Here is a 13,749-nt window from a genome sequence, read left to right on the forward strand (position 1 = left end):
GGCATAGAGCTGCTGGTAGTATATATCTACCTAAAGAAAAAAAAGACCTATACATAGAAAACTATAAAACACTGATGAAAGAAATCAAAGAGGACACAAACAGATGGAGAAACATACCGTGTTCATGGATTGGAAAAATCAATATTGTCAAAATGGCTATTCTACCCAAAGCAGTCTATAGATTCAATGCATCCCTATCAAGCCTACCAACGGTATTTTTCACAGAGAACTAGACCAAAGATTTCACAAATTTGTATGGAATACAAAAAACCTCGAATAGCAAAGTAATCTTGAGAAAGAGAATGGAAACTGGAGGAATCAACCTGCCTGACTTCAGGACTCTACTACAAAGCCACAGTCATCAAGACAGTATGGTACTGGCACAAAGACAGAAATATAGATCAATGGAACAGAATAGAAAGCCCAGAGATAAATCCACGAACCTATGGACACCTTATCTTTGACAAAGGAGGCAAGGATATACAATGGAAAAAAGACAACCTCTTTAACAAGTGGTGCTGGGAAAACTGGTCAACCACTTGTAAAAGAATGAAACTAGAACACTTTCTAACACCATACACAAAAATAAACTCAAAATGGATTAAAGATCTAAATGTAAGACCAGAAACTATAAAACTCCTAGAGGAGAACATAGGCAAAACACTCTCCGACATAAATCACAGCAAGATCCTCTATGACCCACCTCCCAGAATATTGGAAATAAAAGCAAAACTAAACAAATGGGACCTAATGAAACTTAAAAGCTTTTGCACTACAAAGGAAACTATAAGTAAGGTGAAAAGACAGCCCTCAGATTGGGAGAAAATAATAGCAAATGAAGAAACAGACAAAGGATTAATCTCAAAAATATACAAGCAACTCCTGCAGCTCAATTCCAGAAAAATAAATGACCCAATCAAAAAATGGGCCAAGGAACTAAACAGACATTTCTCCAAAGAAGACATACAGATGGCTAACAAACACATGAAAAGATGCTCAACATCACTCATTATTAGAGAAATGCAAATCAAAACCACAATGAGGTACCATTACACGCCAGTCAGGATGGCTGCTATCCAAAAGTCTACAAGCAATAAATGCTGGAGAGGGTGTGGAGAAAAGGGAACCCTCTTACACTGTTGGTGGGAATGCAAACTAGTACAGCCACTATGGAGAACAGTGTGGAGATTTCTTAAAAAACTGGAAATAGAACTGCCATATGACCCAGCAATCCCACTTCCTGGGCATACACACTGAGGAAACCAGATCTGAAAGAGACACGTGCACCCCAATGTTCATCGCAGCACTGTTTATAATAGCCAGGACATGGAAGCAACCTAGATGCCCATCAGCAGACGAATGGATAAGGAAACTGTGGTACATATACACAATGGAATATTACTCAGCCATTAAAAAGAATTCATTTGAATCAGTTCTAATGAGATGGATGAAACTGGAGCCCATTATACAGAGTGAAGTAAGCCAGAAAGATAAAGACAAATACAGTATACTAACACATATATATGGAATTTAGAAAGGTGATAACGATAACCCTATATGCAAAACAGAAAAAGAGACACAGAAATACAGAACAGACTTTTGAACTCTGTGGGAGAAGGTGAGGGTGGGATATTTCAAAAGAACGGCATGTATACTATCTATGGTGAAACAGATCACCAGCCCAGGTGGGATGCATGAGACAAGTGCTCGGGCCTGGTGCACTGGGAAGACCCAGAGGAATCGGGTGGAGAGGGAGGTGGGAGGGGGGATCGGGATTGGGAATACAAGTAAATCCATGGCTGATTCATATCAATGTATGACAAACCCACTGGAAAAAAAAAAAAATAAAAAAAAAAAAAAAGAAAAAAAAAAAAAAGATGTGTCTGTGTGAATGCATACAGACGCATGTGTACGTATGCTCATAAAAAGGGTCTTGGACATCTCTAAGCTACCCATGAGAATGTGAGAATAAAAATATTAACTGTAGGATGGCTCCCTTCCTTCTTGCTCTTTGAGTTTCCCCATCGCAGCCACTAAGCATAGATCTTGCAAGTATATTCACGTTCCTGCAGAAGGTAATAAAACAGGTAGAAAACATACCTATATTCGCAGGTTCTGGAAGAATAGGAAGCAGCAGCTGTTGCTTTTCCTCAGCTGGTTCCTAAAATTAGCACAAGGCAGCTTTACTCCCCTGCCTGCTAGAAATCAGGACAGATATACAAACATGGTCTCTTGAACCCACCTTGGTTCAGTCTCCAGGAAGCTTGTGTTTTCATGGTTTCCAAGTACCCCAGGGTGGAGCTGAGGGTCAGCAGTTGATTCTTCACTCTCTCTGAGCATTCTACTCCCAGCAGGTATGAGAGAAGGCAGGAGGTGGTCACCTGGTTATACTACCATCTCTAGCAGAACTGATGCTTATGATAAGAACAAAGCTATTACAAAAAGTCTCCTGGAGTTTTGTAGGGGAAATGCACATAACTTGGAATAAGCAGAACCCACATAAACTGAGTTCAGGTCTGGATGGGCATTTCCATTTTACACAGTGAAAATAATGATAGTGGTGGTGGTTCTTCAATGTATGTTACTTGGGTTTTTGTGGATTTGCCCATATTCAGTGTGGAACAAAGACACACATGTGCTTTTAGATACACCTGCTAAAAGCAGTGTAAGCAAAAGGGCTGGGGTCTTACTGTAAAGCCACACAGTTCTCAAGGGGAGGGAGCTAGAAGTGAGAAAGGGAAAGCTGGCCTTCAAGAAAGTTTTGCTGGTGCCTGGCGACTACCTAATTCCTTGTCCCTGCTTCTAGTGTGCCTGCATCATCTGTTCCTTCCCCACTGGCTTTCTCTTCTCCTTTCTCTTCCACGTGACCCAATACGGCCACCCCAGCTCAGACTCCACAGGACGCTTTTGCTCTAACACTACCACACTTCACCAGTTTCTCTCTCTGCCTTCAAACCTCCCTGTCCCAATTCTAAGCAGCCCAGGTCATGTAAAGAGGTGGCTGGAGAGGAAGCCTCAAGTGGGCACAGGCGGGAAGCTTCCCTGAGGAGGTGGTGTGGACAGGGTTGCACTCTAATGCCAGCCACACGTACCTATCTATCTGCAGGCATCCTAACATCCACCAACAAGTTTATGAGAGTGGAAACCTGACAAGTTCAACCCTACCTTAGCACCAACTGATTTAGACAAAAAGAAGTATCTGCTTTGAATGTAAACTTATTAATCAAACAGCAACTCAAACATTTTGCATAGCAAATTCATCTCTTTGTTCTGCATTTGTGGTTTCTCTGAAAACAGAATTAAACCAGGCCGAAGAACACGGCCACCTGTGACAGCAGCTGGTCTTTCTAGTCTGCTTAGAATACCCTGGGCAGTGCCACTGTAGTGGCCATTTGATGCTTCAAAATTATTTTTTGTTTAGGTCTATGTAGTTTGTTATAAAGATTTTGGAGCTAGGCTGCCTGAGTGTGTAGCCTGGCTCTACTCATCAGCTGAGGGATCTAAGACCAGGGGCTTCCCCAGTCTGTGCCTCAGTTTTCTCATCTGTAACTTGAGGCTAATAACAGTACTGGCCCTAAAGGCTGATTAGGAGGATTAAGTGTATTAATATCTGTAAAGAGCCTGGGATGCCCAGCAAGTAGGATGTGTTCCAGTAAATGAATCTTATTACTGGTACATTCATTAAACAAAACCCCACACAAAAATCTTCCAGAGAAGCACTTGATAAAATACTTGAAAAATAAGTTTATTATAACTAATGAATATAAAATCTGACAAATGTTTTCAAATACTTTTGCAAAAAAAGTAAATCCCTCCCTTGTTCCCCCTCCCCACAAAATACAGAGTATGAACTTGGACAAAGTTTAACATGAAACCTAAACATGAAATTCTCATTTATCCAGTTGATCCTTAAAGGCTCCAACACATTATATCTAAGTAAATGTCCATTAAAATTAAGGAATCAACAAACCACTGGACACTTGCTTTCCACCGTCATTATGATGCTCATTCAAAATGCTGAAGGACAAGAACAGGTAACATAGGACTGCATGTGACAGATATTCAAAGTGCATGGATCTATGAAATCACAACCAACTGAGATGAAAATACTGGGGGCAGAATTAAACACTGACTTTAAAAAGCAATCCAAGGAAATCTATGTACATAGTAGCCTTTGGCATCTGGTCTAATGTGTTTCTTCTTTACAGAGACATTATGTTGTCCAATCTATTAACCAGATTAAATCAACCTTAACACATGTCTCATCTGACACAGATTGTCCACAGCCAATTTCACATGAGGTAGTTGGGCTGCTTACTGACATTCTAGGGAAATTGTCATGACACCGGGGACTCACACATCAAACATGCCACGAGACTGGCTCATTAGCCTTCTGGGAAGCAACAGAATTACTTCCAGATCACCCTTCTCGTCACAACTGACTCCATAATACACCTATAAATAGACACAGATATGTGGGAATCTGTGGATGAGATCAGCTTTGCTAGGGGTACCAAGCATCCCAGAGTGGTTTCTGTTTACAAAGTCTGGGAGGAAATACTGATCAGACTTTAAAATACATAAAATAGAAAGCCCAGTGCTTAGAACAAGCAAGGTCTCTTGCCTGTGTTCTCACATAGTGTAGCTGAGAACATGTGTTCACTCTGAAAGAGAGGTGATTAAAAAGGGTAACCAAAGAATTTGGAACACTTGTGTTCCGCAGGAGTGCTATGTTTTCTCCTTTTGAAATGAAAGGTTATACAGAAATGGTGCAGAAGAAAGATCAACGCCTGCGTCAACTGTACTGCTGAGGGGCACTTCCAAGTGCCCTGAGGCAGCAGTGCGGTGAGAAATCGTGCAGACGGCCTCTGCACACAGGCTACTGCCTGTGCCAGGACTGGTCTGGGGGCATTTCCAGACGTGATCGGGCGCGTTCAGGGTGGTATGGCCGTAGAGGGGGGCATTTCCAGAGGAGGTCAAGTGAACAGTACGCTCATGGAATTGCTGAAAGGACCACTACACCCTGTTAATAGATAAGCAGTCTTACAATACTATTAGACAGCTAGTGGGGATTTTTATGACATTATTATGAACCCCTGAGTAAGCAACTGCAGACAATGAAGGGCCGCCTGGAAGCAGAGTGTGTTTCCAAGTAAAGCACTCTACATGCATGTCATTGGGACATGGGTTGCTGTTGACACTGAAGCTCATGTACAGATTCCACCAGATCACAAACAGCATGGAAGTCAGGCATTCCAAGACAAAACACATTAGCTCAGCTAACAGAACAATGGCTTAGGATGTACTGTACTCATAAATTCTAAATTGAAAAAAAATTTTAAAGGCTGACACTTCACTTGAAAAAGAAATCAAACATGAGGGCAGGAAAGCTGAAGAATTATTAAAAAAAAAAACCTAAAATCAGAAGCAAGTGATTCAGAAATGCACCATCATGTAACCAGCTTCTTATAGTACATGGTCATTTAGTAGGAAAAAAACACAAGAACAGTTTTCTTCCAGAAAGCTCCCAAAATCACATCTTGTATTGCTCATAACCCTCTGACTTTCCTTACTGACTTAAATATTTCTTCTGATTTTTCACCATTAGATTTGGTTTCTTTAATAAGATACCTCTTGCTTCAGCTCTTTTAGTTTACTTCAAATTTAATAAAGAAAAGTGTAATTTATTTCTTGGTCCCTACCACAAGCTTTTCCTAATTAAAAACACTTTTCCAAAAATAGGAAACTGAAAACATTAACTTTAGGGATGGATATATGTGCGTGTGTGTAATTAATAATCAAAAAGAGAAGGCTGCAAATCTTTCCAGCAGCATTTATCTAATAACATATCACTTTTCCTAGACAGTACATACCATGTGGTCACCTGCTTCACAGCTATACCTTGGGACAGGGGTTCTTTAAGAAGCGCTCGCAGACTGAGAGAGAATCCTCATTGGCTGGGCACCTGACCCTGGCTAGGCTGGTGCCAGATGCTCCACCTATGTGCCAGAAAGCTGCTGCTGAGGAATAGAGCAAAACAGTTAAAAAAGGGGATGGGTTTGGTACTCTGATGAGGGTACTATTCACAACCATTAGTAACAGAAGAGGAGAGAGAGGCAGTAGGACTGAACTATGGAGTTCAGATATCCCTCATCATGGAATATGACATTTGGGGAGGATTTATATTCAGAATGACACAAATAATGATGACAAGGCCCCTGAAGTCAATACTTAGACATCCTAACAAATGCTGCCTTTCAAAGTCAATTTCCTGGGGATAGATGTGCTCAACATTCCAAGAGCCCCACTTCTACACTTCCTGTAGAGCTGGATCAGGAGGTGATGAGAAAATCATCTCCTCTTCAAAGACACAAGTTGGTTTCTTCCCCAAAAGGTACCCCCTTCTAACTTAGCATTTTTGTCAAGATTAGATACAAGGAATCAAATTTGCTTTCAAAGGACAAAAAATTGCCATCATTAACAGGATTTTGTTTTGTTCAGTTAGACAAACACACGTTAATCCCTCCTAAGTGTAAGGCCTGGCTTCTGCTGTGGGAAGAAGTATAGACATGAATGAAATTATGAAAGTACGAAAGTATGAAAGGTATGAAAGTACCTTGTGAGAGATTGTTCAAATGCTACTTATTAGCTTCTAATGACACCTAGAAGACACATTACCTTCTATTTTCCTTCAAGATCTCTCTAAAGGTTAATCTAGAAAGGGAATCCTAAAAATGATTGAGCAAGGTGATTACTCCACCAACAAACATAATACCATTTTCCCATCTCCTCTTACTGTCAGAATGAAAGCAAGCTTGGAAGCCCCAGGAATCTTGGGAGGATTCTGGAGAGAAAGCCTTAACTCTCTTTTCTCTTTGTCCTCTTCTTAGATAGTAAATGCAAATTAGCACAAATTGTGACTTTAAGTAAAATGGAGAAGCAAATAGTAAAGGTCCAGGATAAAGCTCTGACTGTGTCAAGCTTCAGGTCAAATTGAATTTATCATCTAGTATGATGATAATTCAATTTCTAGAGCTTTATGCATCTCAGGTAAACTTAACATGCTCCAGTAAGGAAAATATTTATTAAAAAACATTACCCCCTTTCTGTAGGGCTGGAAAAGTGTTGAGTAGATAATGTGACTTATTCAAGTTACTCAAGCTTCTCTGACCAAAGATCCCAGATAATATGAAATCTTCTCCAGAAAACTGGGTCATATATGCCAAGGCAGTACCTATATAATGTGAAATGGTTATGTTGAGCAGCTTTCTTTTTGTGTGTATTCAGAGCCTCGGTGGAAAATCTGAGGTATTTTCCGTGAGCCCACCTCTGCCAGGGACCACAGCAGTTCACCTGATGTGACAGGAAGCACCAGCATTTGCTCAAAATGGTCATGCTTCACAACACTTACGATCTCCAGGTAGCCTCCCCACCTGATGGCACAAGGGCTAATGTGCACATTCACTCAACGTAAAGCAAAGGCTGGTGGCTTTTTTCTTCCCTTTAGGAGGCTCTCTGAAGGGCAGGAAGTCTAAATTATCCCCGAGTCCTGCCATCATGCCCACATTAGCCAGAGAAGGAGATGCGCACTAATTACTTGTGGGAGTGGAGGAGACAACACACACACCTTGGCAGCTGCCAACAGCAAGTGCTAAAATATGAAAGAATCAATGTCACTTCAGCACTTTTTGTCTCTCCAGCTTTAAAATAGCCGATACTGTTTTTCTAAAGTTTAAGCATTTTACACAAGTCCTTATTGTACAGAGTACCCAATTCAGTAATTTGAGCTACGTTAGCTGCCCACTCATCTGTTTAAAGACAGACAAAAAGACCAAATCAGTACCCTTCCCCATAGCAACCTCCCACCCAAGGAGAGGGTTCTCTTTGCTCTCAGGGCAGCATCCCCTGGACCCCTCAAAGGAACACCACTTCCAGCTGGGGAGCCACCTCGTGCTGGACCTTTCCTTCCAGCGACTTTAAGCTAGTGGTCTCTGGCACAGAAGGTACCCGTGGCCTCTCCCCCACGCCCACTCCTGGCAGCCTGGCTTACTGCAGGACTGAGGCCACAGTCCTGGCATCACGTCACACTCTTTGGGTTGTTTCATGAAAGACTTAAAAATCCCACTTTTAAACTGTGACATGGTCCCAAAGCTCTTGAGACAGATAAGCAGCTGCATTTAGCCCACTCTGCAGTATTAGCGATTAAGCCAAGACTGGTCAGAGAGCACATTCGGAACTGTGGCCCCTGGGGACAACACCAAGGCCTGCTGGTTCAGTTAAGAAAGCTGCTGAGTAAACTCGCTCCACTTCTCACTCTCCTTTTAACTACTTCACTTCAATGATGGCCTCCTCCTCTTTGCAAGAAAGGATACATTTAGTTCATGCAGAAGACTGGGAATTCCATAAACTAGAATTTAATCTCATAGTTCTTCAACCCTGTTGCACAAGAATACCTTGTAAAATTTATTCAAATTCAAGGTTTATTATCCTGAGTCCTACTCCCACAATTATGAATCTTCAGGTCAAGGTAAGGCCTGGGAATTTAATTTTCAAACAAGCTCTCCATGTGATTTTGATGCAGAGGTGGTCCAGGTCACACATGGAAATCATGTGGTTCCTCTATTTAGCGGCTATGTGACTGAGCCTATCCCTTGACCTCTAAACCTTACTTATGAAGTTTAATAATAATCCCTGAATACCATGGTTTTGCTGTGATGTCCAACTGAGACGATGCAGGGGAAAGCAGGTGGCAAAGGGTGTGTACTGCACAGGGGTCACCTCAGATGACCCACCCACCTCTCCCGTACTATCCCCCGGCTCGGGGCAAGGACACACCACTCGTCTCTTCAGGGCCAGTCTCCCCACCTGTAAATGGGATGGTACTGCTTGGTTACAACCAGTGTACCGGATGTGTTGTATACACAGGTTCTTCTGGCCCACAGAGCCACAGAGAAGAGAATTCTCTGCAGAACATCTAGGAATAGCAAACTCTACATTTTCAATAGCTTCAACAGAGGGGCCTAACTCCCTTGAAAATTTTAGACTAATCTAAGTTGACTGAAATACTGGCTATGAGTTATAGTCCTCATACAGAGGACTATACAGAAAATTGCTCATTTTCAGCTTGGGTTTGGGTGACCCATTAAAACTAAAAGCTAAAAACAAAACATAATACTAACAAATTCATTTGTCAAATTTGCTCTTATAACTTGCTGTTCACATCTACATAACAGCTACGATTTGGTTTTCCATGAGGCCTTTTGAACTAAATATATAGCACCTTGATTTTTAAACACATGAAACATACAGCATTGAAAAAAATTATATATAAAAGCACTAGGCTTTGCCTTCCCCTCTCCATTCCCCAAGTAAGAGATTGGAGAGAGTTGGAGCTGCTGCTGGAAATTTAAGTCGGGCAACAAAACACTTTAGCAAACTTTATTCCCTGAAGTGAGGAGGCAGCGCTAGCCTGCAGATGTCATACCACCTCATCAGACTCCAGTCCGTGGACCTCATATAAAGTGTCCAGTATCGCCAGCTGCTTCTCCATGGCAGGGAGGTAAAGGCTGAGGTCCCTCTGCATCCCAACACTGAAAGCTGCCTTCTGGTGGTCGCCTTCCTTAATGGTTAATGCAGCCACAAAATCTTCATAGGATGGAGCTGCCCTCAGAGCTAACTGCAAAAGAATTGTTCGTGAAAAGTTGCACCATGACATGCTCTCTTGCGCATTATACTCATGCACAAGCATACGCGTGCACACACAGTCACACAGAGACACAGAGCTAAGGCGAGCAAGAGTGAAAAAACAGGCACACATTCCTTCAGCTCATGGACTCTTCAATATGTTTTAAGAACCAAATCACTTTAATGCTTGAAGAAGCACGTGGGCTTGGGCTATCCTGAGGATGAATGATCCCATCAAGTCTTGGGCTATCCTGAGGATGAATGATCCCATCGAGTCAGGGAATGGTGAGAGGAGAACAGTTTGAGAAAAGCTCAAACTTTCTCATTCACAGTGATCCAGACTCTTCCCGTGGAGTGCTCAGGATGACTTGCACGCATGCTGCTTGCAGAGTCTCTGTTGGCACATGGCCAGCCTGGCGGCAGCTCACCATCCTATTTATATCTCATCTCCACATACTTTCTTTACCTATGTCCCATTCACCCTTATGTAGAGATTTCCTTTGTATTCATGAATATTTTCTAAAAATGAAGGGGGCTAACATTTATGGTTTGCTTGCATGCTGGTGCTTTAACGTATTTTATCCCAGCTAATCTTTGTAAGAACCCTGTACAATCTATATCCCTATTTTACATATGGAAATCACACAGCTAATAAGTGCCAGGGCCAGGATCTGAACTTAAGATCATCTCTCTGCTTTTTCAACCACACCACCAACCACACTGCTTCCCTGAGGAAAGATTTCCTAAGCTCCTTACAGCTCCCCTCCCTCCACAGGCCAACTGTTCCCTAAGCGTACTGAAATCTGTTCTCTGGCATCTACCGGTTTGGCTCTACTCCGGAGGCTTTTTAAATCTTCAATAGATTGTAAAAAATCTTGCAGTTGCTTTCTTGAGCTTCCTTATATTGAAAGCCTTTGAGAATCAACCCTCTTCCTTTCTGCAACTGGAGAGTGACTGGCATTATGCAGTGGTTACAGCACAGCCACTAGGTGAGGAGACCTGGACTTGAATCCCAAATCTTTTACAGGTTAGCTTGAGGAATTTAAGCAAGGGGACTAAATTAGAACCTCAGTCTCCTCGTCTGCAGAAGATGACTGGTAGCACTTTCCTTATTTGAGGGATTAATGGGACATGCAGGATGTGTTTACTCCACTACCTCGCACATCATAAACACTCAAATAATGGTAGGGGTATACGGGAGAGCAGAGGACGGAGGAAAAGCAACTGTCCAAAAATATCATGAGAGAAAATCGCCCAGAACAGAAGGATATGAGTCTCCAGATTTAAAGACCTAGTCAAATGCTTAGCAAAATGAATGATAAAGACCAAAAGGCAAACATGGTGGAATTTTAGAATGTGGGGATAAAGAATAGATCCTAAAAGCATCTAGGAGGAGGTGAGGAGCGGTTTATATACATTAGATTTTACAGGTTTTAGAGTAGTAACACTGGAAGCTGGAGAACATCAGAGGACTGCCTTCAAAGTTCTGAGAGAAAATCACTATTAACCTAGAATTCTGGTGGTTCATGGTAAAGAATCTGCCTGCAATGCGGGAGACACGGGTTCAATCCCTGGGTTGGGAAGATCCCCTGGAGAAGGGAATGGCTACCCACTCCAGTATTCCTGCCTGGAGAATCCCATGGACAGAGGAGCCTGGTGGGCTACAGTCCATGAGGTCGCAAAGAGTTGGACACGACTGAGCAACTTTCACTTCAGAATTCTACACCAGCCAAAGCAACACTCTAGGAAATGGGGGCAGAATAAAGACAATTTCAGGCATGTAAGAACTCAAAAATTTAGTTCCCTTGCACTCTTTTTTTTAGGAAGCTAATAGAGTTTGGATATCATAAAAAAAAAGGGGGGATTAGACCAATAAATAGGAAGTCACAGGATTTGGGAAATAAAATTAAGGTGAGGTGGGGACTCAGTATAGGGAGATTTGAGAACAAAAGTTCTAGGACAACAGCAGTACAACAAATCAGACTGGAATAAGAGTTTAGAAAGTTCTGGAAAAAATATAGATAATCCAATAATAATCCATAATAATCCAATAATAATCAATCATTTTGTGAGTTCAAAATGATGGTGATATGAGAGAGTTCATGGTACAGGGAAAAACATAAAACTCATTTAAGAAAGAACAAAAAAAGTCATAGAATTCTGGCTCATCACCATCATGTTGACTTGTGATATAATTAATTATACAGGGAAAGGGGAGGTAGTGACAGTAAGGTCTGAGATAGCTAAACTCTAATCCATAACAGAAATCAACATTAATTAAAATTGATAGGGCCACAAAGAAGAGTAAATAGTTTTAGAATCACAGAGGTATTGGAAGAAATAGCCAAAGCATTTGAAAGTTGCAGCCTCTTTTAGTGAGTCTGGGAAGTATGGAACAAACTGTCGTTTTTTGTTATAACCTTTTTGGACTCTGTAATAAAAAGCAAAATAAAACTACATTCGTGTATTTACATAAAATAAAAAATGTTTAAAGTTTCGCCAGAGCAGAGTGGAGTCCACAACAATGCATTTCTCAAAGGCTCCTAGGGAACAATGATGCAGCTGAGGTTATTTGGGAAACAATGACAGAACTCAGCTGAAGAGGAAGCCAAAAAAGAGAGCCACAGAAAGGGACAGAGCCTAGACCAGACGTCAGTTCTACAGACCATAACTGTTCAAAGATGAACGTCCAATATTTGGCTGTTAAGTCAGTCAGATTCCGTGAGTGTAAAAGATATTTCCCTGAGCAACCAAGATTAGTTAGATCTTCCCCTGATGATTTTAATCAGGACATCAGAAAACTCAATAAACTTCCCAAAGTAGGGATGACTTGGAGAATAATAGGAGACAGACTGAGAGGAAGTTCCTCTATTAATAATGCTGTTACCAAATGCTCAACAGAATCTATTTTCTTAAAAATCAGAAAATTTAAAAACTATTGGCAGTAGCATCAAGAGTCTTCAAGATGCTCTTTTCCTATAACTTTGGGTGTTATTACCTGACATCCATGTGTTTCAGGTTTCGTTTATAAGCAGGGAAAATAGGAGAACCTACTTCAGAGTTATGAGATTAATAACTTTATGTAAGTAAAGCACTTAAAACAACATCCAGTGCACTGTAAGTGCTCTAAGTTGGGGTTTTAGTTCTTTGCGTTAGACACAGATATTCTATGGAATATCTTCTAGGAATACTTCTAGGAATACTATGGAATATTTCTAGGAACCTATTTCGAGGAAATAACTGTTTTAGTCAAAAATGCATAAAAACAGATGCCGTTTCATCTGTAAAAACAAACTTAGAAGCAACTGAAATTTCCAACACAAAGGTTTGGACAAATAAATTACGTTACCTCTATTCTGGGGGAAATATTATGCAATCCCTAAAAATAAGTGGGGATGGCTACAGCTAATACTGCTGTTGGATATAGAGCAAACGTGTTAAAAGAGTAAATTCTAAGAATTCACATCACAAGGAGAAAAATTTTTCCTTTTTCCTTTCTTTTCTTTTTATTGTATTTATATGAGAAGATGGATTTAGCGGAACCTATTGTGGTAATCATTTTATAATACATTTAAATCAAACCATCTTGCTGTGTGCCTTAAACATACAGTAACGTATGTCAATTATTCCTCAATACAACTAGAGAATATAAAAACTGAAAGAGTGGAGAAAAACAATACAAAACCAGCTAAGTGTCAAAAAATTTATATGCATATACAGAGTAAGTATACAAAATTAAGATAATTATACACATAAACATAAAATAGAAATATCTATTAATAGATATTTATATAAATATACACAATAAATAGAACATTGAAAAGAATATGTTAAATATATGAAAATAAGAGCTAAGAAGATAAAACACAAAAATGTTGAAGATGGTTATTATAGAATGGTGAGACTGTGGACAGTTTAAGTTTTACCCTTTCTATTTTTCTATACATTTTATGTTTACAATGAATCTAAATTACTAAATTAATTACTAAATAATCTAAATTACTTAGAAAAATGCTGTAAGTTAAAATGTCCTCTCAAAGACATGCTCATGATAAATTTTCTGCT

General features: G+C 40.5%; 1 protein-coding gene across 5 annotated transcripts in view; it reads right to left on the bottom strand.

Annotated features, from left to right (window-relative positions):
• Nucleotides 1–3,724: 3,724 nt before the first annotated feature.
• Nucleotides 3,725–13,749, bottom strand: part of PLEKHA8 (pleckstrin homology domain containing A8) — a 68,158-nt gene continuing 58,133 nt past the window's right edge. For all 5 annotated transcript variants that reach the window (XM_043463294.1, XM_043463295.1, XM_043463297.1 and 2 more), the window contains one exon: nt 3,725–9,676. In XM_043463294.1, coding sequence (XP_043319229.1) covers nt 9,479–9,676 — 198 coding nt within the window. In that variant the 3' untranslated portion in view covers nt 3,725–9,478. The remainder of the gene's footprint in view (nt 9,677–13,749) is intronic.

Source organism: Cervus canadensis, chromosome 3 (assembly GCF_019320065.1).
Source record: "Cervus canadensis isolate Bull #8, Minnesota chromosome 3, ASM1932006v1, whole genome shotgun sequence".
Lineage (NCBI taxonomy): Eukaryota > Metazoa > Chordata > Mammalia > Artiodactyla > Cervidae > Cervus > Cervus canadensis.